We start from the raw sequence: 23206 nt of genomic DNA, 5'->3' as shown, positions 1-23206 counted from the left end.
CCATGCTGTCATTCCTCTCTCCCTCTCTCTCTCTCTCTCTCTCTCTCTCTCTCTCTCTCTCTCTCTCTCTCTCTCTCTCTCTCTCTCTCTCTCAGCTCTCTCTCTGATTTGAATAGCAGAAACCAATTCAACTTGTAAAAAGAACGTCATACTTAAAAGACAACTTTACTAACTGCCAAAACAATGTCAACACCTGTCACATTTAATCAATATTGTATAATGCCTGGTTTTACATTTATATTTATTTATATTTGAGAAACCGAGACTAGATTCATATCGACATCTCACCTTTATGATACACTCCTTTTAGTTCTTCCATTTCTACATTATTACATGTACAGATAATTTCTATTATTGCATCTTCATCAGTGCCAAGTCCCTGGTGAAAAATGAAAAGTATACAATCATCATTTATCACCATTGTTTTATTGAGTTTATATTAGTGGTGACTTTCATTGAATCATGACAGATATAAACATGAATTTCCAGAGTAAGACGATTTAAAAAAGGAAAAAACAAAAACAAAATTACTAGTAGATACTAAGAGCGATTGTTGTTTTGATTTGGTTCATGTGAATCTCTGAGATAATTATTTCAGTTACTAACTACATAAAATGTATATTAAAACAGAAATATTTGAATCTCACGTTCTCACAGGAACAATTTTTTCTGTAGCTGTGCCAAATATTTTTAATCAAATTGTCTTCCATATTGGTTTATAAGAACAGAATGACAATAGTACAACCACGGTCCAATTTGTCTTATTGAGTGAGATATCTTACCTTGATTGCCGATCTCAGACAATATGCGTCATATTCAACAGGTGTCCGTAAGAGTCCAACACATACTTTGCCAAAGTTAAAACTTGTGTGGATTCGTATATCAGCCATTAGATCCTGAAATTGAGGAAGTACATATTTAATTAGATGGTATTAAAAATAGTAACGAATTGAAAATCTGATATGCATTCCTATAAAGAACATATGTGACTATTTGAATTGAACTTTATTTCACCAGAAAATGAGAACATAACATAAAAAAAATAATTAGCTATATACAATAGCTAAAATATAGTACCCACAATAATTGTTTACAATAAATGATAGCATATTTCTGGCGAGGACCATGGACATAGTCCACTAGGGACTAATCTAGTCAATATCCTGACTAATAAATGAAACATAATTTAGCATATTTCTTAAAAGCTCTTAAATCTAATAAATAAGTTGGTTTCTAAATCTTGAACTTTTTCTGGTTTCATGGTAAATTATCAAATCTAAATAAATGAATCACGATGTCCAGAGAAAAGAAAAATCTCTCAAATTCACTAGAAAAGTGTGATTCTTTCATTGATAGCTCTTAAATGCAAAAGTGAGCATACCTTGCCGAAGAGTACCCTGTATTGTCTGACGAGGTCTTGTCTTTGCTCAAAACTGGTACTTGTCAATAGGTCAATCAAACCTGACATATTCATTCCTGTAAAATAAATATTACAAGGAGAAAATTTTAAAAAGTTTGTAAAGAAGCAATTTTGGAATATGTAGTTTTTGTATTAGCACCTGCTAGGAGAAAGTTTTAAAAAGTTTGTAAAAAAGCAATTTTGTAAATATGAAGTTTTATATATGTTAGTGACAGCCTTGAATTAAAAAAAATACTATTTTAACATCAAACCATATACGATGTGATGCAAATTGATATCAAATGTTCGGACAATTGTAAGTGACAGCAATATTCCGTCTTGTTTTTATTGTCATCCCAGATTACTATTACAGTTTATTGTTAATTTCTAAAGTTTAAGATATACATTAATTTATATTAAATCAATACGATACCATAATATAAAGAATGAACATGTTGCTATACTCACCAATACCCTTGATGCCCTTGAAGGCCAATTTTAGTGAATGACATTCTTTGTCCACATCAAAGTCAGCCTTGGCATTAATAGTTCCTCGTTTTGGCTGAAAAAAGAATTGATAATTGGATGAATTCTAACATGCATTAATTACATCACCATTCTCAATAAATAATACAACTCAAAGAAAGTGTAATGTCTATAGTTACACAGTGTACCTTCAAGCTATGATGAAAAGAACTACAGTACTTACACAATTTACAAAAAAAAAGTTCCACAAAGTCTGAAAGTATATAATTTTTTACTTAAACTTTGTTCAAAGAGGGTTAAAAATCATATAGATAACCTGGTTAGCTGAAATCTAGTCTTCCCCAGGGCCCTCAATAATTCTGTATTTTGCTCCAATCTTTGCCAATTTATGACCAGAAAGTAAACCACCAAATATTCGGCCGACAGGAACTTGTTATTACCTTCATACTCATTTTCAACTTCAATTCTTCATCATCAACTCCATCTACATCAATCTTCACACCTGGCTTGTCAACATCTATGCCACCAGTGGCTCCTCCGATACCCTTGGCACCCATGTCCAGATCTAGAGATCCTCCAGATGGTGTTTTCAATTTACCATCACCAATCAGAGACAGGAGTATTTTTTGATAGTTACCCGATGTGTCATCCTACAAGAAAATATTCACAATTAACTTTTCTGTTTGTAGACTTTTAATCACTATACATGCACCCAGATATCTATCAATGCAAATTAGCTATATGATATGACGTTCAAATGAAAGCAATGGGTTTGCGTAAAACATCTGGTAATTCAATAAACGTCTGAATCACATATTGTTTATTATTCATTTTCCCATAAAAATATTCACATTACAATATTAACTATCTGATGTAAAGACAGAAAGCAGGTAGTTTTCAAACTTGCATAACTTGCATACAGCCAGTAGACAAATGTGTCACACTGGAGTTGAAGAACACAACAATCAGCTGCTAAAATCTGCTGTTAACGAATACATCTAAGAAAGTTAGGTTATTAATAATGAAATAACATGTATGAAAATAAGAACACATACGGTGATCCATTTGGCCAAGGTGTCGCCATATTCTCTCTGGAAGATGTCCTTCACTTCACCTAGGTTGATATAATAGGTTCTGAGGAGAATCCTAATAAGGGTCTTATCATCTGTACCAAGTCCCTGATCAAGCAATCAAAGTAGAATATTAATTAACATACATATGTACAACTCTCAAAGACTTTCAAAGGTGATTGACCTTTATTTAATCATAAAACTTCACCATCTGTGACATGATCACCCATCAAAGAATACTGTAGGTAATACGTTCAAATATGATCACACAAAACCACTCATTGGCTCACCAGTGGGACTACTGTTCACTTTTACACCCTATATAAAAAGACAAATGTCTGCAGCTATATCTTTCATATTAATCTAAAACATCTGACACCTTAAATTTCCATCCAGATAAATCAAAGGAATTGATAGAAATACTATAACTGAAATGTACATATATGAGTTCATGTATTGTTATGCTCATTAAAGTATAAATATGAATACTGTCCAGGACTCCAGTTATTATGGGGAGAACCTTGTGAGTATATTTACGTTGGTTGATATCTCATTGGTTGATATCTCGTTGGTTGATATCTGTTCATTTCAACTCTGAAAAAGTCACTTCAAAAAATCAAAAGAGTGCATTTACTTACCTTCATGGAGCCGTGAAGTCTCTGAGCATAGTACAACTTCTTGCCTTGTACAACTCGTACTGAAATATGACCAATGAAATTATGTTGTAATTAGTTCTATACATAACATAATATAGGTACATATATGTACCAGGTACAATCTACCAGACAGTCATTTTTCATTTATTTGTTGTTTAGGCATGAGGTGAGCAACTTTTTATGACTTGTCTTAAAATATTTTGATGTTGTTTAAATATCATTTTATACCGCTAGTTTCTGTATTAGCCTTCATATAATACAAAACGCACCACAACTAATTGGTACACATCTGACTTAGTGATATCAAAAGTGCTTTATCACAGTTACAAAATCAACGAAAGAATTGCCATACGCTCAGTTATATTTTGACTTGTTATTAAAACTATGTGTCATTTATTGTAACTATAGTAACAGCATTTCAAATGGTAGAATAGCTGAATACAAAATTCTATGAGGTTTTGTAATCACACTTCGAAAAAAATCTCACAGGCACGAAACTTGACTATTAAGTACATTGCCAGGAGTGCCCTTAGATGAGAAGAGTGCTAACAAAGGTTGATCTTTCAGTTTGTAGAAAGGCATGAGAATAGCACCCAATAGCGGTTGATCATTCAGTCTAGTGCGAAACTAGTCACAAAAGCCGTTCTTTTATGATGTGGAACTCACCAATTGTTTTCATAATCTTGGCCAGATCACCAGACATTTCGGAATCGATGGCTTTCAGGATGGTTTTATTTGACAGCTGTTCGTATATTTTGAAAATGACCTTCAATTGTTTCAAGCTACGAGATGCAAAGATACTGTTGAAGACTGACTCATCAGTTCCCCATTGGCCTTCACCAGCTTCATATAACGCCTGTGAAAAGTCCAAACATAACATTGGAATTTACAATGTCTTTTAACATGGCAATGGTCTGTACCCAAAGTCCCATTTTCCGATAAAGTCAGTATACTAAATATTCTTTAAATAATACATGCTAAGTGTTAATTACTCTGAAATCAAAGCTAGTCAACATGGCGTGATAGAGATTAAATTCACGCAAAGAAACTGTGCCTCAGTCACTGACATGTAATTTACTGGTAACTAATAAATTATGCTATGATGTCTAAATTCATGATGGTGAAAACTCTGCTTGTTCCTTGACACTTCAATACAGTTTTGTATTTGATTATTCACATATACAAATAGAGTGTAAGATATGTTATGTGATTCCCCTCACTGATGTGTGAGGGCGCCCTATCATGGCATATACCTTACAGACTAATTCTCGAATGACTAGCTAATAAAACATACCTTGGCATCTATTTCTGCTTGACCCACATCTACGGCCTGTGTTGAGTGACGACCTTGCAATAGGGACAATATAATTCTCTTGAAATCGCCGGATGTATCACCAGATATGTCGTCTTCTAGAGATTTTCCATACTCTGTTTTAATCAATAAACAATAACATTAACTTTAAATTTGAACATGTACCTTCCATAATGATCACTAGCTCGCTCTCTCTCTTTATCCTACAAGATTTGTATTTTTACTTTGCTAGTATGTATCTCATTATAAACACACTACCAAAAATGTGTCAGTTTTATTTCAGACAACCAGCACAACTTTTATGATGGTAGTCTAAGTTTCACTGGAATATTTCCATGGTTATAAAACTGTACAAATTCCAAATCTTACCTGCAAGATAAACTGCTTTTATCTCTTCCAGTTCTTCATTATTACAGGTACAGATAATTTCAATCAAAGTGTCTTCATCAGTACCAAGTCCCTAATTGAAAGAAGAGATTTTACATCATAAGTTTTTTTAATCACTGTATAGCATACCCTCCACCATATTTATCGATAAAACTAGTACAAAAAAATGCAGGTATTTGTCAAACAGTGAGTAAACCATCGAATGGGAGACATTAGCCTGATTATTTGTACCTTCATGTATTGCCTTAGTTTGCCATTATCGCATACCAGATCACTGAGTGTGTGTGTGTGTGTGGGGGGGGGGGGGGGGGGGGGGTACGTGATGTAACTTTGCCATAACGAGGACAGCATTTGACAAAGATACAGTTTGCATATGTTCAAGCTGGCAAGTATATTCATGCCTTAACTCCCACTTAATCAAATACCTGAATGCACACTCAGATACACGAGTCTATCTACAGAGCATTTCTCAAACACACAGGGAAATGTGACTGTGTTTCTTCCTTGGCTAAAGGATGATGCTTCAATAGATTTTCGACTTGACTAACTTTTAAGGCAAACAATCACATTTTTTTTTACCTTTATAGCCTTCTTCAGGCAGTGGGCATTGTATCCAGCAGGTGTCCTCAATAAACCAGTACACACTCTGCTGAAATTCATACTGGTGTGAGTTTTGATGTCAGCTTTCAGCTCCTGAAATTAAAACAGATCATTAATATCACCAAGTGTTCAATGATAAAAATGAACAAATCAAATTGTAACTCAGTGTTTTTTGTGCAATGGATTTTTAATGTCTAGAATTTCATTCATTGGCAATATTTGATTCTCTTCTGTTCCTCTATGATGGTTTACTTTTGGTTGGCACAATATATTCGATCACGACGGAAACAAAATTACCACATGATTGACAATTAGATGTTATTCCCCAATATTTTCCTTTGTTCAACCAAAGAAAATATGAGTGACCTAAGGGTTGTCACTACTTGTCTATTGACTCATAGTGACAACCCTTAGGTCATAAGTATATTCCGGTTGAATGAAGAAAAATATTTGAGAATAACATAATTATACCAGCCTCAGCACCAGTATTATCAAAGAAAAATCGGGGAAAGTAATGGTAATGACTAATACATTTCAAACACAACAGAACCAGTGACATAAACACCCATTGTCGTGACATAGAACGACCAGAGATATCCATATTTCTTGTTGAACCTGGCTCATACATGGTATAATTAGCATACTGTGACTCCATATTTTCACCCTATAACTAATAATTAGCATAATTATGACCACATATTTTCACTACATGACTAATAATTAGCATTATTGTGATGACATACCTTTCCAAACATAACTTTGTATTCTTTGACCATTGCTTGTCTCTGATCGATACTGGTTCCAGTAAGAATTGCAATAACGATATCTTTGTCAGACCCTACAGATTGATAAGATAGATGTTAAAGAACATATAATCATAGTTCATAAAGGTCTGTCTGCAAGAATTCAAAATACCAATAGTATAAAGAAAGTAAAAGATTGACAATTTCATTAAAAACAAGATGGAAAACCCCAAATTTATATTATTATTTTAAAAGGACCTGGAACAAGCTTTGTATGGCAAAGTTTGGTGAGAATTGAAGAACTTTGACTTTCCGTGAAATTTGACCCAATGTGTATTCTACCTTGTATAAAAATCCTAAAAATCTGACATTACCACAAAGTTTTTCCATTTCCATTTTGTGAGAAAACGTCATTTCAATTACAAATAATAAGTAAAAATGTAAATAAATGACACCCACACACAGAGAAATTCATAGTTTTAAAAAACAGTTGTAAAGTGGGGATGAAGAATGTCAGTGTAAAAGCTGATTCTATGCATGTATGTGTTGTAGTACTAACCTTTAAGGCCATCCCTCAGTCGTTGGCACGCCCCTTGAAGATTGAAGTTCTTCATTGGTCTGACAGTTCCACGTTTAATCTGATATAAAATATAATTACACAATTGGGTTGTAAATGGAATATATAATATGTATATCAATGTATTATTGTATTGGAATGTACTATTCACACTGGTATATGCTCAAAGTTTGTTTGATGTTCGGGAGAGATAAAAGTATAAACTATTCAAAGTACAAAGTGACATTGAATAAGGATGGACGAAGCTTCAGCACGTAATACTAGTATATTCAACATATGTCAAAACAGTATGTGTAAAAAGTAATTCAAACTTTGTTTTGACAAGTGTAGGAGTCATTCACATAATCTTTGAAGAATAGGGAACATGCAATCCAGACTGAGCATGCTCAGATGCAAAGGACTATGGGATTATCTGTGGTTATCGTAATGCCTAATCTGGAGCTACCGATAAAAAAACTCCTACAATGGTCAGGGTAAATATGAATTGATCATTCGTGGTTATAAGCAATGTATCAATATTGTTTACAATACTATTTGATTAGTACTTAATATCATATTTCCCAAGATGCAACATTCAACATGGCAGGTTTGCAAGTTCCCTATTCTGCATGGATTTACTGAGAGAAACAACATACAAGTATCTAATATCTCATCAATACTAAAATAAGACATTTACCTTCACGCCTCCTTTCATCTTGAAATCATAGTCATCATCATCGTCTTTCAGGTCTATCTTGTATTTCAATCCTGGTTTATCTAATTTTACACCTGCTTTGCCTCCTCCTTCTATCTGGAGATCTCCTCCAAGTCCAAGAGGTCCGCTAGGGTCGGTCAGATCACTTTCACCAATTATGGCAAGAAGCATCTTCTGATATGAACCTGACGTGTCATCCTAAAATGAGACATTTTTTTGAATTTAGAAATTTAGTCTTCATCAACCATCGTAAAAGGTCTGAGTGGAGTATCCCTACAAATTTCGGAAATTGTTTTTACAACTTTCAGTTTTTGGATTTGTGCACAAACGTAATTTTGAAGCTGCGATTCCAACGGCTTTGCATTTTCAGTAAAATTGTTTTAAGAAACAACAGGGTTTTTTTTAGGTACTTTATAGGCTGTAGGTCATCTGGGGATTTGGAATGATAATGTCTCTAAAAGGTATACTTCTGGTACATAGGCAAGGCCACTACATTACTATTCATGTACACAACAGTGATCACACAAAACATTCAAAGCATACTGGTTAGCTACAAAATTTGTCCTTGGCTAAAGGTATTTTTTGGCACTGACTGTTTCTTATGCATTGTCAGTGATGCTTAAATCCACATTTGAATGCAGTAAGTCGTTGTTCAATATAGACAACAGAAAATCAAATATAAACTTACTGTGATCCATTTTCCCAAAGAGTCTCCATACTCGCTGAGGAATATGGCTTTCACGTCTGTCAGGTTAACATAACTTGTCCTAAGAATCACTCGTATGAGAGTCTTGTCGTCTGTACCAAGTCCCTGTTGATGGAAGTAGAATGACAGTAAGAAGGCAAGTAGATGGCGCTGAAGTTTTTTCAAAATAAGCATTTCATGAAAATTCATTTTGAAGTTTACGAAAAGGGTTTCTTCATACGCATAATACTAAGCATCATTATAATGGTAGATTCAGGTATCTCAATTTCAGCTCAAGTTATTGTGGTCTGAGGTTTCAGTCAACTTACATTGTGTTTGATTTCTACATCTAGAGCTATCAAAATATTATTTAATCTGATGATGCCATATTTGTCAAATCAAGTCAATTCACAAAAAGTAACTTCCTGGCAGCGATTAGCCCACTTCAGATTAGAAGTAACATCTAGGTTTGAAAACTAATTGTTTGGCAGAGTTATAGAAAAAGTTGGCCCAGAAAAAAAGATAATACTACAGCAATTACCTGGGATCAATACATAATCAATAATTGTTTATTTAAAAAGTCCAAAAACATTGTATAATATTCTTACCTTCATAGAGCCATGTAATCTCTGGGCGTAGTATAACTTCTTACCCATTACAACACGGACTGAAATAAGAAAAAAAAATTCATTATTATTTATGATAATATGAGTGGCCAAGAGCATATGTAGTAGTTTTTTCTTCTTTTTATTTTTTTGGTTCTTTTTGTTTCTTTGTTTACATTTTATGTTGGAATATCTCAAGACACCATTTTGGATTTTCCCATGACATCATTTTGAAATATCTCAAGATGCCATATTGAAATATCTATCCGAGCATAGAGGTAGTTCTTCCTACCTCCATGATCTGAGTATCACACCATGATGGTTAACACTGATGAAAAATAGTGGTAAATTGCCTCTTGTCAATAAAAAACATTTTTATTTTGTGATAAATGTTTAGACCTCAACGAATGCATTTCCTCTAAACACCTTCCTCCCTTTTTCTTTGTAAAACACACGCAAGCAGAAAGACACAATTTCTGATTATAACCTACAATCTGTTGTCTTTTGTAATACTTTCCATTCAGGAGTAGAGAAAGCATGCAATGGCAATGTTTCTGTTGAAATCATCAATTGACACATACTGAAAATTGTAGTTCAAAATAACACTTACCAATAGTTTTAGCTGTCATGCCAAAATCTCCAGACAGTTCTGAATCAATGGCCTCCAACACAGTTTTACTAGAAAGCTTTTCATATTCTTTGAATGTGAGTCTGAGTTGTTTGAAACTTCGAGAGACCAATATTGAGTTGAAGGTGGATTCATCAGTTCCCCACTGTCCTTCCCCAGTGTCGAATAATGCCTGCAATAAAGGACATATTGTTTCCCTTAAATTCAAAAGTCATTTCAGCTAATTCACCCAATAATAACTCTAAAATTGTTTCCTCGAATACTAGAAAGACCAAATACACATCCATTTTACCCAGTTTCTCTTAAGGTACCCAACAAAAATACTGTATTCATGACACAAAATTACATGTGTATAACGCATTGGTGAATAGTTGCCATGGGTTCTATATAGTTCTGGTGTTGTTTTCCAGTTATATGCGTGCAAAGGATTGTCCTGGGATTTCTAAAGTGAATATATTAAAGTATAAATATAATATATATATATTTACCTGTGCATCTATTTTAGCTTGTCCTGCATCAACCTGTGTTGATCTACCACCTTGTGCTAGTGATATCATTATTCTCTTGAAATCCCCAGATGTGTCAGAAGTGATGTCAGCTTCCAAGGATTTTCCGTATTCTGTTTTGAAAAATGGAAAATATGATTTTTAATATGTTCATCACCTTGTATGATCACCTCCATGAGTCTCACTATACTTTAAACAAACAAACAAACATACATACATAGGTACGTACATACGTACACACGCATGTACGCACACACACACACACACACACATACATACAAGACAGGATGAACATTATAGTTCTTACCTGCAAGATAAACTGCTTTCAGTGCTTCAAGTTCTTCATTATTACAAGTACAGATTATTTCAATCATAGTATCTTCATCAGTACCAAGACCCTGTTAAGATGAAAATAGTGAATAAGGAATTTGTAGCAAATTTGTATTTTCTCAGCTAAGAGGCGACACTGATTATTCAACCATTTATCTATGTACTCGTATTTCTCTGGGCCTGGATAATTACCTATATACACTTTTCTTCAAAACCCAAATATGAAGTGATAAATAAAATACCAACCAAAAATATTCACTAGCTTGGTAAAGCAAACAATTTACAAAGGTCATCACACACAAACAGTTTCATGAGTTTAAACTCAGTAAAGAATATTGAGCTTTTGATTTGTTCCTGACGATTCTCATCAGAATGACGAAATTCACATTTATAGTTGACATCTAGAGGGCAGTAGATATATATGGTAATAGAATAGTCAGGTCAGCTTTTGTTTTGCTGTATACCTACCTTCATTGCTTTCTTCAAACAATGGGCATTGTATTCTGCAGGTGTTTTCAACAATCCTACACATAACTTGCCAAAGTTACCACTTGTATGGGCCTTCAAATCTGCCTTCAAGTCCTAGGATTCAATTTGAGAGAAAATGTCATTAAACCGAACACAATGTATTAAAAGTAGTTACTTTTCAAATAGATGATGTAACAGTAGTGTGTTGTCTATTCAATTTGACATATTTACATTGCTTATATTGAGAACATGTGCCTCTATTTCATTCCCCTCTTTTACATATTTGTATCTTTCATATTTTAAGATCAAATATTTCTTGTTGAAGAACTTGATTAATTTTACTAAAAGTTCCTAAATTTGACTATGAAACATGTTTTACCGTTGCTGTAAAGTGGTCTGAGGTTTTTCTGATGATGGGCTCTCTGACCTAGAACTGTTTGGAAACCAAATATCATTACTGTAACAATTTATCATACCTTTCCAAACATAAGCTTGTATTCTCTAACCATAGCTTGTCTCTGTCCGATACTGGTACCAGCTAGGATCCCAATCAGAATGTCATTTTGTGTTCCTACATGGTGTAACAGAAATAGAATTTATATTTAAACATGTGTTCATTGATGTTGACTTTGAAACATCAACAGACGTTCGTCTTTCTCTCCAACATCTATGAATACAGATGCAAAAAATAACAAAAAATATGTGTAAAAGATAAAGAGTTGTGAAGGGAGAAACAAAAAAACACAAACAACAAGAGAAGAAATAAATGAACTTGTAACCAATTTTATCTTTTCAGAGTTCATGAAAAAAAACAATTAGTTATTGATGAAGTGATATTAATAATATAAGCTGTATTCTTTTGGCAATGCATTAACACGATGATCACAAAATGACATATATAATCTATCAGTAGTTAGTCTCCTTTTTACTTTCAAATGCCACCAATGCTGGCACACTTGATCATATTTTACGGATGACACACAAAAAATGTGCGTCTAGGATATTGCTGTATAGAGGCCTACAGTTTTATGACAATGCTACATGAAACAAACACAGACGTAAGTTTCTCTCCAATGTCTACAAAAAACAGACGCAAAAATGCAGACACGTTACAAAAAATCATGCATATAAGTTAGAACGTTTAACCAGCTTTATGTAGTCTGTGTTGTATAAGCTAAATTGTGTGGATTTGAATATTTCTAGTATGTTTTAGAGTTTAGTGTACATCATAGTACTTACCTAGTCCTTTCACTCCTTTCATGGCACCCTTCAATTTTTGGCATGCTCCCTGGACATTGAGGTTCGGCATGGCTTTTATGGTTCCACGCTTATACTGAAATCACATCAAGCAAAATATATCAGTGCATGTCCAAATTTGAAGTACATACATTGTACTTTAAATAAATAGTTCAGAAATGAAATATGGTATCAAAAATGGTTAAAAATTATGAGATCATAGGATTGAAATTTGATGAATAATGTCTGGAAATGATATTTTATGTTCAGAAATTGCATGATACCTTGAGGTCCATATTGCGAACGCAATAATATGTTTTACATTGTTGTTGTCGATGTTTTGGGGAATCATTGACATTAAAAAATCTATCACAAGTTACTACAGCCAAATATTTCCTCATTGTTCACATAATGGTAGCATACTTGTCTTGACCAGTGTTCAATAATTGTGTAATGAGGAACACTTAAATTTAGATGACAATAACATAATATATCTACCTTCAAATCAAAATCTGCGTCGAAGTCCCCTCCGAGTTTGGCATCTGGTCCACCTACATCTAGACCTACTTTGGGGCCTCCACCGATGCCTCCACCGAAGCCTCCGCCGATGCCTCCACCGATGCCTCCACCGATGCCTCCACCGATGCCTCCACCGACACTAGTGTCATGATCAAGGTCAATGCCTCCTCCTGTTTTCACTTTGATGTCCTTGTCTCCTTCAATGTCAATATCTCCAAGGTCCATCTTCATTTTGCTGTCTTTGTCAATCTTCACATCTCCTTCCACACTCCTTCTGTTCATACTTGGGAATTTAAAGCCAATTTTACCAAGATGCATCTTTTCTTTGAGAGAAGTTGAGTGGCCTCTCAACTGTCTTTCATCGATCAGAGCCAGGAGGGCTTTCTGGTAGATGCCGGATGTGTCATTCTGAAAAAAATGAACAAAAAAGTAAGTAATTGGACAACCATACAGGGATGTCTTATATCTTTTATGCAGTTGGGCAAGAGTATAATATAACTTGACGTACATGACACAGCATTGTACATATCATAACTTAGTGACACAGCATTGTACATATCATAATTAATTTAGTGGTAATATTTTTGAACTTGACAACTCTGAATAAAGATTCTGCATACTTGTTCATAAGCTTTCGGACTCAACTGAGTTCCTGGTCACATGATCTTCTGATGAGTATTAAAATACGTAATTTTTATCCAGAGTCGCCAAGTTCAAACTTTATCACTAATCAAATAACTTGTATAAATGAGTCAACATATGTCTGTATATCGTAACTTGTAGTGGCACAGAAATGCAATTGCCAAGGGTACGATGATACATTTGATTTCAAAACAAAAATGCTGCAAACTTACTATGATCCAACTGGCCAAGGTATCACCATATTCACGGAGGAAGATCTCTTTGATCATAGGTAATTTACTGTAGTATGTCCTGAGGAGTACTCTGATGAGAACTCTGTCATCGGTACCAACACCCTAAATGAATAAAAAATCAATCAATCAATCAATCAATCAATCAATCAATCAATCGATCAATCAACCACTCAATCAATCAATCAGAATCAATCAACCACTCACTCAATCAATCAATCAATCAAATTATACAGTGATAAACTAGAGCCATGTTCTTTTTCAATTTTCAATATTATTGAAATAAAACATGTGAACAGTAAATATATGAGTATTTACTTCAAAATCTTATTTTCTAAACTGGACCTCTTATACACAGCTGTGACAGTAAGGAAAATTTGCTATATACAATGACAGAGGAGTACCAATTATCTCAACTTACCTTCATGGCACCATGCAATCTCTGGGCATAGTATAACTTCCTGTCAATTACGATTCGTACTGAAAATAATCAAGAGATAATCATTATTGATCAAGTGAGTACTATATCATGTTACTTAAGTTATTGATAAGTTTATGTTGTTATTACATGGTATGGACATTTTGACATCATTTTGACCTCTATTTCAAACATTTATACGGTGACTCAGATTTATTTTATTGAGTTTTTCTGAGAATAGGTTGGAGTTTACAAGAACCAAGTAACAACAAGAGTGTAAAGAGTTTATCTCCGAAGCCTTAAAGGGTATTCTACGTTAACCCAATGTAATTATGAAAACTGCAAAACTTCTGACACTTTTAGACTTGTACTTTGTATCTTTACTGGTAAAATCAAATTTTAATGAATTTATCATTGTAACTCACCAATTGTTTTCATAGTCTTTGCAAAGTCTCCTGACAGTTCAGAATCAATGGCATCCAATATTGTCTTGTTTGATAACTTTTCATATTCTGCAAAGATTGCTCTTAGTTGTCTGTAACTTCTAGAGGCCATGATAGTAATGAAGACTGATTCATCAGTTCCCCATTGGCCTTCACCAGCATCGAATATAGCCTAAAAACAAGAATAATTAATCTATATGCTATCAATTTGACACATTCAGGGAAATCTGTTTAAAACTTTGACTAAATAAAATAATATTATTTGCAACTGAACAACAATAGTTATGTGTACGATATGATGTGGTACATTACAAAATTATATACAATATACAGAGCACAGGGCCTGGCTTTGAGATAAAAACACATGACATGCATAGCTGATGTGTTCAAATATGAAGTATCTCTGAAATTTTTTTTAGGGGAGGTGTCTTGTGTGCGTTTGTGTGTGCGTTTGTGTGTGCGTGTGTATGTGCATGTGTGCAAACACTGACAAACTATACCTTAGCATCTATTTCAGCTTGAGCTTGGTCCACATCTCCCTTAGCACGACCTCCTTTCACTAACAATATCATGATTTTCTTAAAATCTCCGGATGTGTCACCAGCTACATCAGCTTCAAGGGAATTTCCATAAGCTGTACAAAATAATTATTGTAGATATTAGATGAATTCTTCTTCTTCTCTCTCTCTCTCTCCCTCCCTCTCTCTCCCTCTTTCTCTCCCTCCCTCCCTCTCCCTCTCTCTCTCTCTCTCTCTCTCTCTCTCTCTCTCCTCTCTCTCTCTCTCTCTCTCTCATGCACTTGCTCGTTCTCTCAACTTTTTCTCACTCGACTCTCTGAGCAGCGATCAGAAGGATATAAGTCTTGTAAAGCCATCCTTACCTTTGAGATAGAAAAGTTTCAACTCTTCCAGTTCTTCGTGTTTGTAAGAACAGATTATTTCGATCAGAGCGTCTTCATCGGTGCCAGCTCCCTGATTAAAACAAAAATATATCATTACGTCATCATTCATTTTCATTTATAAACATTTTATGCGACACTGCGAAATAATGATTGGCATCTTGGATGATGCAATAAAAGAGGCTGTGGTTTACGACGATGATAACAAGGTCATGATAATGTTACAGGAGACATTGATATACGTGAAGTTAATTTTGCATAGTTTCTACTATCACAGTACCCCGTCGGGATATTTTGCCTTCAAAAACTTGATTCTTGAGATCATGCTTCTATGAATCATGAATTGTCACAACATGAATGTCCAGGGGTACTTCATGGACCTGGAACTAATCTGTATTTAATGTACCTGACTGATGTGAAGAGTTCCAGTCATAGTCGTAATAAAAATAGGACTGTAACAGTAAAAAAAAATGAACTATTTGAATCTCATTTCGGCATTCGTAATATAAAGATTGATTTTATTTACCTCTATTGCCATCCTCAAGCAATGAGCGTCATATTCCAGGGGTGTCATCAACAGACCAGCACACACCTTGCCAAAATTGGACCCAGTGTGTCTCTTAATATCAGCCATTAGATCCTGAAATTCGAATTAAAAGCATGATAATTTAAAGTGACAGTCATTAAACAATGCGTGTACAAAAAAATTAGTCCATTTCATTATTTGCTTTCTTTTTCATAATCGATAAACATATTTATTGTTGATTGAGATGTTGAAAGTGCGGTGAGACATCACATATGATTCCCTTGCCTTGAAACAAAATTTTAGAGGAATAATTTTATCAGATTTGCACCTGATAAGGACAGTAGCTAGTACTAAAGTAATCTTACCTTGCCAAACGAGACTTTGTATTCTTTCACAAGAAGCTGTCTCTGTTCAATACTGGTGCCAGTAAGAATGTCAAGTATTAGTCCCTTCTTCACCCGCACTGCAAATGTGGAAGATTACAATTAAGATATCCAAATAAGAACATTTATACATAGCGTAATTCGTGAAAATTCTAACACTTACAACAATTTACATTGAAACACATATGGACACACAGAAATACATATTTTGAAAACAAACATACTAACAAACATATCCACATGTGATTGTCAAGTTAATTGATTAGAAATGTAATATTAGAAAACGTTTACAAAAGTACACATGACTAACAATTTTAGCAGAAACGATGAACATAAACGCCACAATTTGAATTCTGAAAGTGGTAATATGGATAAGGATTTGGTGTTTGTTTTGGATTTTTAATTTATAAAACTATTTTATCATGGCTTCCTACTTGAAAAATCAATGTGAAAGAATATTGACAAAGTCTGTGTTTGTAACTCAATACATTGCAGAAGATTAATAAATGTGGATATGTTTGTTAGTATGTTTGTAAAATCTTTGATATTGTATGTACAATAACAAAACTTTTCACACATTTTAAAACTTTTTGCAATGTATTGAGTTACAAACACAGACTTTGTCAATGTTGTTTCACAGTGATTTTTCAAGTAGGAATCCATGATAAAATTGTTTTATAAATTCAAAATCTAAAATAAATACCCAATCCACATGCCACTTTAAAGGAATGTCGATACAACCACTCAAATTGAATGACAAGACATGAAAGTAAGTTACAATTAGTTAGTACTCACTTGAACCAAAACCTTTTATACCTTTCATGGCGTCTTTCAGTCTAAGACACTCTTTGTGAGCATCAAAATCACCCATGGCTTTCAAACTTCCATATTTTAACTGAAACGAACAAAAATAAATTTTGAATACATATTTTTGAATTCCCTAAGCTCAAATGACAAAAAAAAGCGTAATTAAACATGTAACGAGTTAAATTCTTGAAATTTCATATAATTTTTCTCTCAATTGTGTTGCGGTTTTCTACAAGTAGATATTTCATTCAGCACCAAGTAAAATATGAATGACATATGGGGGCCAGTTACTAAAAAGTGAATGACATAAGGGGGCTAAGTCACTAAAATGGGAATGATATAAGGGGGGGGGGGGGGAAGTCACTATGATTTTAAGGTGAGTAATGAGCAGATATTTCAAGCACTGCAGAACATGTGATGTCGTTGTGACAGATAGTGACATACGTAATATGACCAGAAAAGATATCCCATAGTACTTTTTGAACACGTAAAATTTGACTTGCATATGGCACAAATATGAATAATTAATGGCGGGGTAAATATGATAAGAAAGTTCTCAAACTAAAGAGATTTTACCTTTGTCTTTCCTCCTAACTTCATTGCATCTAAATCATAGTCTCCATCGATGTCTCCTTTCAGCTTCAAATCTGGTTTTTCAATGTCTAAATCGACATTACTGTCTCCCCCAACACTTACATCATGGTCAACATCAAGCCCTCCTATTGCCATTTCAGCCTTTGCCTCTCTTTCAACCTTGATATCTCCTTCAAGTCCACTAGTATCCAATCCACCTTTTCCTCCTCCTCCAAGTCGTAATCCTCCCCCAAATCCTCCAAATCCAATCTTAGAATCCCCTTTGGGAGTTTTTGGCCTCTTCAGAGATGCTCCTTTCACTTTAGTTTCACCGATAAGAGCCAGGAGAATTTTCTGATATACACCGGATGTGTCATCCTGGCGAAAACAAAAAAAAATGTGTTTAGCTTTCATCAGATGTAGTAGTCGCCAAGATGATGGGAATCATTTTTGACCCCCACCCCCTCCAATAACTGAAAGCATTTAATATTGAACTGGTTTCTCCAATCAAATAACTATCTGAGATTAATTTCTAAACATCGATTAAAACACGACATGTATATGTTTCATATCCATGTTCAATGATTCAATGATTTGTCATTGTGATATGGTGTACAAAATGAAGTTTATAACAACAAACTAGAGCAAAAAGATAGTATATACGTACAATGATCCAGTTGGCCAATGAGTCTCCATACTCGCGGAGGAAGATATCTTTGATGTCTGCCATCTTATTTTCACAGCACCTCAGAATCACTCTTGTAAGGGTCTTCTCATCTGTACCAGCTCCCTGTTTTCCAAGAAACGCAGCAATGGTTATAAGAAAGTTAAACACTGATATACATGGCTTACAAAGTTACAGGTTTTATCATCAGTTGATTCCTAGACTGTAAGATATGATGTCTCTGCTCTCACCAGCCAGCTCCTGGGGTGAAAGCTAGGGCTGTGTGAGGGCACCCTGTCATGGCATACATGTACTTTACAGATCATTGATACCCGTGTTCTGTGTACAACCACATACAAGGATATTCTGATAGCCTTTGGGGGTCTCCTTTATTCAAATCATACATCCTAGCAAAATAGAACTCAAATATTGTTGCTGTTGTTGTTGTTGTTGTTGTTGTTGTTGTTGTTGTAGACTGAAATGACAATGAGGCATCACCGCAATAAACAAAGTATGACTTTTGACCACTCTGTACTAAAACAGTTCCATGAACAATCAAGTGTCGCAAAACATAACGTAACAGGAGGACTTTATCAATATCCTTTGATTTGACCATCGTCACCAACCAGCTCTTTTACCATCATGAATTGTCATTGCAGAAAAATATACTTTGGCTTATGAGAATACTCACCTTCATAGAGCCATGCAGTCTCTTGGCATAATACAACTTCTTATCCAAAACAACTTGTACTGAAATTAGAAGGAAGATCAATTATAGAATTTGATGCAACATGGTACAATAACAACGTTTCTGGGTACATAATTTTCTCGGTCAACAACTGCTGCTAATGACACAAGTAAATGTACATTGAAAATATAATAACGCATGAATGCAAACAGGAGTGTCATGAATAATTGAGTCGCTCCATTACTTGAATTAAACCATTTGATAAAACTTATTTACGCTTGTCACTTCTTAACTCATCAGAACATTTTGTTTGTGACTGAATGATCAAACAACTGACTACACATACAGAAGACCAATCCACTCATGTTACTGCCATAGTAGTTCTAATTTAACTCACCAATTGTTTTCATTGCCTTGCCAAGATCTCCAGACGTTTCGGAATCAATTGCTTCCAATATGGTCTTCTTTGATATTTTTTCATATGCTGCAAAGATTGCTCTCAACTGCTTGTAACTTCGGGACACCAAGATTGCCATGAATACTGACTCTTCTGTCCCCCATTTTCCTTCACCAGCATCGTATAATGCCTACAAATGAAAGGTATATGTTAATATCCTCAATCAGGAATTAAAATAAAGATAGAAAAGACAGCGTGACAATGTTGTGTTGTTGTTGTTGTTGTTGTTCATGAATGTAATTTTGTTATTTGTTAGACGTCTTTCTGTTTAGCTTGAAAAATTAACCATTATTTTCACAAACGGAAGGGAAGATAAGGATGCCCTGGCGATGTATTTTACAATCTACTTTCCGTTAACACAGGTTTTGAAACCATAGATAGCGGTTTTTGACATTTTTCCCAATTGCAATGTAGCTACACTGTAAATGTACGTGTATGTTACTTGGTTAGTATTGCTTTGGAGTAGTGCAACACCACCACACACTGGGTTCTAACCACTAGACTAGGCTAACCACATCATATACTAGATAAAAATACAAATCAAATCTGACAAAATTACTGAATTTAATTCGCCCAGCAGCCTGTGCAAAAGCTGTTTCAGGATTAGAACGAAACCAAAGAAAAATGTTATAACCCTTCCCATACACTTGTAAATACAATTGTTCAATGATATACCTTTGCATCAATTTCAGCTTCGGCTAGGTCAGCATTCCCCTTTGAACGTCCACCTTGTACTAAAGACACCATTACTTTTCCAAAGTCCCCGGATACATCACCAGCTACATCAGCTTCTAAGGTATTTCCATATGCTGTTTAGGAAAAATAATGAATTGAACTTGTCAAATATTGTCTTCCACTTCCACTGTCTGTGTTCTTGACACTACCCTACAACTTTGTGCCCAAATTGTCTCCATAATGTATGCAGTCCCCCTGTCTGTCTGTCTGTCTGTCTGTCTCTCTCTCTCTCTCTCTCTCTCTCTCTCTCCCTCCCTCTCTCCCTTTCCCTCCCTCCCTCAACCACACAAGTGGTGCCTCAGAATTGCAATGCATAATGTTCTGTTTACCTCTGAGATAGACTTCCTTTAGTTCTTCCAACTCTTCATATTTATTTGTACATATTATTTCAATCAATGTGTCTTCATCTGTGCCGAGTCCCTAAAAGAAATGAAATAACAAATTCAAAGTTTAATTAAAGTCTCAATACCTAAATCGTTTCATTAGTATGCCACAATAAAGTGACTTTATGATATGACAGTAAATATATCATGATTTACTCTCAATTGCAGTTTGAAGTTTTAGTTCTTCAGTCGTCTACAGAGTTGGCCACGGCCCACTTTCACTGTCTCCTTCCAATACAGTTTTGTTAATGAACTAATAGAACTTGTTTTACAGCGCATTGCAGGTTACTGCTCACTGGTTCTGTTCCTGAATGTAGTTTAAACCAATTTGTCAATTATTTACCTTTATTGCAGCATTCAAACAGTATGCATCATACTCCACAGGTGTCATCAACAGACCAACACACACCTTGCCAAAATTGGACCCAGTGTGTCTCTTAATGTCAGCCATTAGATCCTGAAATTTCAAAAGGAAGAGTTGTACAATGAGAAACTTGTGTAAAGATTGGCTCATTATAAGTTGATTATTAATGGATGGAAGGATGGATGGATGGATGAATTAATGAATTAATGAATGAATGAATGGAGGGATGAATGAATGGAGGGATGAATGGAAAATTGATTGATTGGTTGATGGATGGATGGATAGGTGGGTGGGTGGATTGGTGGATGGAGGGATGGAAGGATGAATGAACAATTGATTGATTGATTGACTGACTTATTGATTGATCGATTGAATGATTGGATGGATGGGTGGATGAATGGATGGAAGGAGCGAGGGATGGAGGGATGAATGAATGATTGCTTGATTAATTGATGGAAAGATGGATGGATTGAACTCGTCCTACCTTTCCATACATGATCTTGTACTCTTTCATAAGTTCTTGCCTCTGATCAGTGCTGGTACCAGCTAGAATATCTGCTATCACGCCTTTCTTTACGCGTACTGTAAATACAACAAAGTTGACAGTCAATAATTTCCACCTATTACATGAACATAACAAAGGGAAATGGATATGCAAAATTCAACTTGAACATGAAACAATATATTGTATAACCATATCTGTGCAAACCATTACTCTGTATATGAGAAAACTTACTAATTGCCAAATGTGTAAGAAAAAATATAAAAAGTCACAAATGAGATGAAAAAGTGGACATTGTTTAAAGTTTGACAGAACTTGAAATTCATTTTGGAAATAATCTGATTTAAGAAGATGTACTTACATGATCCGAGACCCCTCAGTCCTTTCATGGAGTCCCTCAGTCGTTGACATTCTTTCTGAGCATCGAAGTTCACCATGGGTTTCAAAGTTCCACGTTTACACTGAAACGAAGATACATTTTGGTATTAAAGAGAAATATGTAATGATAGTCTTTGAATTAGCTTTACATTATATCACGTTCTAGTGCACATATTTTCATTTATACCAAGTAACAAGTTTTACATCAAAGATAGGAGTAGTCTGTAAGGTAAGCCGTGACGGGGCGCCCTCAAACATCGGCCAACCCCTAACACAGTGGGAGAGGAGGCCGGTGAGGGTGAAACGTCACAACGTATCTTACAGTCTAAGATAGGAGATGATAGATGCAAAACCTTTCACCTCCCCTAGGATAAAACAACCTTTGTTGCGTACACTCGTTCGTAATGGCGAAGTGGAAATTGTTTAGTTAGCAAAGATAAAGTAAAACCTCAATAGTACATGATCAGCATAAGTTGTAAATGTATCAATGATAGAAATTGTCGTCAAAATTCACCTTTCTTTTCCCGCTGAATTTCACTCCTCCAATATCATGGTCACCGTCCACATCAATACCTGCACCTCCTAGATTGACCTTGCCTTTGACATCTGGTCCTTCCAAATCAAGGTCAACCTTGTTGTCGCCATCAATCGATATGTCATGGTCAACATCAACTCCTCCAACATCCATCTTTAGTTTGTTGTCGCCTTCCACCTTCATGTCTCCGTCAAGGCGCATCTCTGCCTTGCTACTGTCTTTCTTAAATCTAAATTTATCAGTCAGTCCCTTTGTACTGATGCCAAACTTGAATTTGTGTTTCCCGTGTTTGACCTTCTCTTCTTTCTCGACCTCTACTCCATCAAGGTCAATGTTGGCATCTATGTCTGGACTCTTTGGCGATTTGTTGTCGTCTCCTTTAGCAGAGATTTTTCTCTCACCAAGAAGAGCCAAGAGTATTTTTTGATAGATACCTGATGTGTCATCCTGAAAGCAAACATTTCATGTTATTGTGGTTTGTATGTTATTATTAGAACATGAAATTAAGGTTTTAACCCAAAGAAGTGGCTGTAACACAATTCTCTCTGATGCATGCTAGTAAACCCTAATATTTGCGCCTCTATTCCTTAACCATGGCCCAGTTAATGTGATTTATACACCTCAAACCAATACCATTCAGCAATCATCATTGGTAGAAATAACACTCTAGTTACATCTA

At 35.0% G+C, this 23206-nt stretch overlaps 1 protein-coding gene across 1 annotated transcript in view; it reads right to left on the bottom strand.

Annotated features, from left to right (window-relative positions):
- LOC144452020 (uncharacterized) overlaps positions 1-23206 on the bottom strand; it is a 52676-nt gene that overhangs the window by 25116 nt on the left and 4354 nt on the right. The window contains exons 6-44 of the mRNA XM_078143015.1: positions 21597-21658; positions 21092-21205; positions 20695-20785; positions 20306-20439; positions 19571-19760; positions 19177-19235; positions 18489-18611; positions 17825-18199; positions 17237-17336; positions 16424-16521; positions 16059-16172; positions 15515-15605; positions 15135-15268; positions 14617-14806; positions 14195-14253; positions 13756-13878; positions 12881-13309; positions 12386-12479; positions 11623-11717; positions 11147-11260; positions 10656-10746; positions 10331-10461; positions 9825-10014; positions 9218-9276; positions 8613-8735; positions 7907-8122; positions 7213-7291; positions 6654-6748; positions 5890-6003; positions 5293-5383; positions 4906-5039; positions 4278-4467; positions 3594-3652; positions 2941-3063; positions 2326-2535; positions 1868-1961; positions 1382-1476; positions 783-896; positions 289-379 (exon numbers count right to left, since the gene is read on the bottom strand). Coding sequence (XP_077999141.1) covers positions 289-379; positions 783-896; positions 1382-1476; positions 1868-1961; positions 2326-2535; positions 2941-3063; positions 3594-3652; positions 4278-4467; positions 4906-5039; positions 5293-5383; positions 5890-6003; positions 6654-6748; positions 7213-7291; positions 7907-8122; positions 8613-8735; positions 9218-9276; positions 9825-10014; positions 10331-10461; positions 10656-10746; positions 11147-11260; positions 11623-11717; positions 12386-12479; positions 12881-13309; positions 13756-13878; positions 14195-14253; positions 14617-14806; positions 15135-15268; positions 15515-15605; positions 16059-16172; positions 16424-16521; positions 17237-17336; positions 17825-18199; positions 18489-18611; positions 19177-19235; positions 19571-19760; positions 20306-20439; positions 20695-20785; positions 21092-21205; positions 21597-21658 — 5088 coding nt within the window. The remainder of the gene's footprint in view (positions 1-288; positions 380-782; positions 897-1381; positions 1477-1867; positions 1962-2325; positions 2536-2940; positions 3064-3593; positions 3653-4277; positions 4468-4905; positions 5040-5292; positions 5384-5889; positions 6004-6653; positions 6749-7212; positions 7292-7906; positions 8123-8612; positions 8736-9217; positions 9277-9824; positions 10015-10330; positions 10462-10655; positions 10747-11146; positions 11261-11622; positions 11718-12385; positions 12480-12880; positions 13310-13755; positions 13879-14194; positions 14254-14616; positions 14807-15134; positions 15269-15514; positions 15606-16058; positions 16173-16423; positions 16522-17236; positions 17337-17824; positions 18200-18488; positions 18612-19176; positions 19236-19570; positions 19761-20305; positions 20440-20694; positions 20786-21091; positions 21206-21596; positions 21659-23206) is intronic.

Source organism: Glandiceps talaboti, chromosome 22 (assembly GCF_964340395.1).
Source record: "Glandiceps talaboti chromosome 22, keGlaTala1.1, whole genome shotgun sequence".
NCBI lineage: Eukaryota > Metazoa > Hemichordata > Enteropneusta > Spengelidae > Glandiceps > Glandiceps talaboti.
The sequence above is the reverse complement of the archived record's forward strand: the minus strand, read 5'-3'. Positions and strand labels throughout refer to the sequence as shown.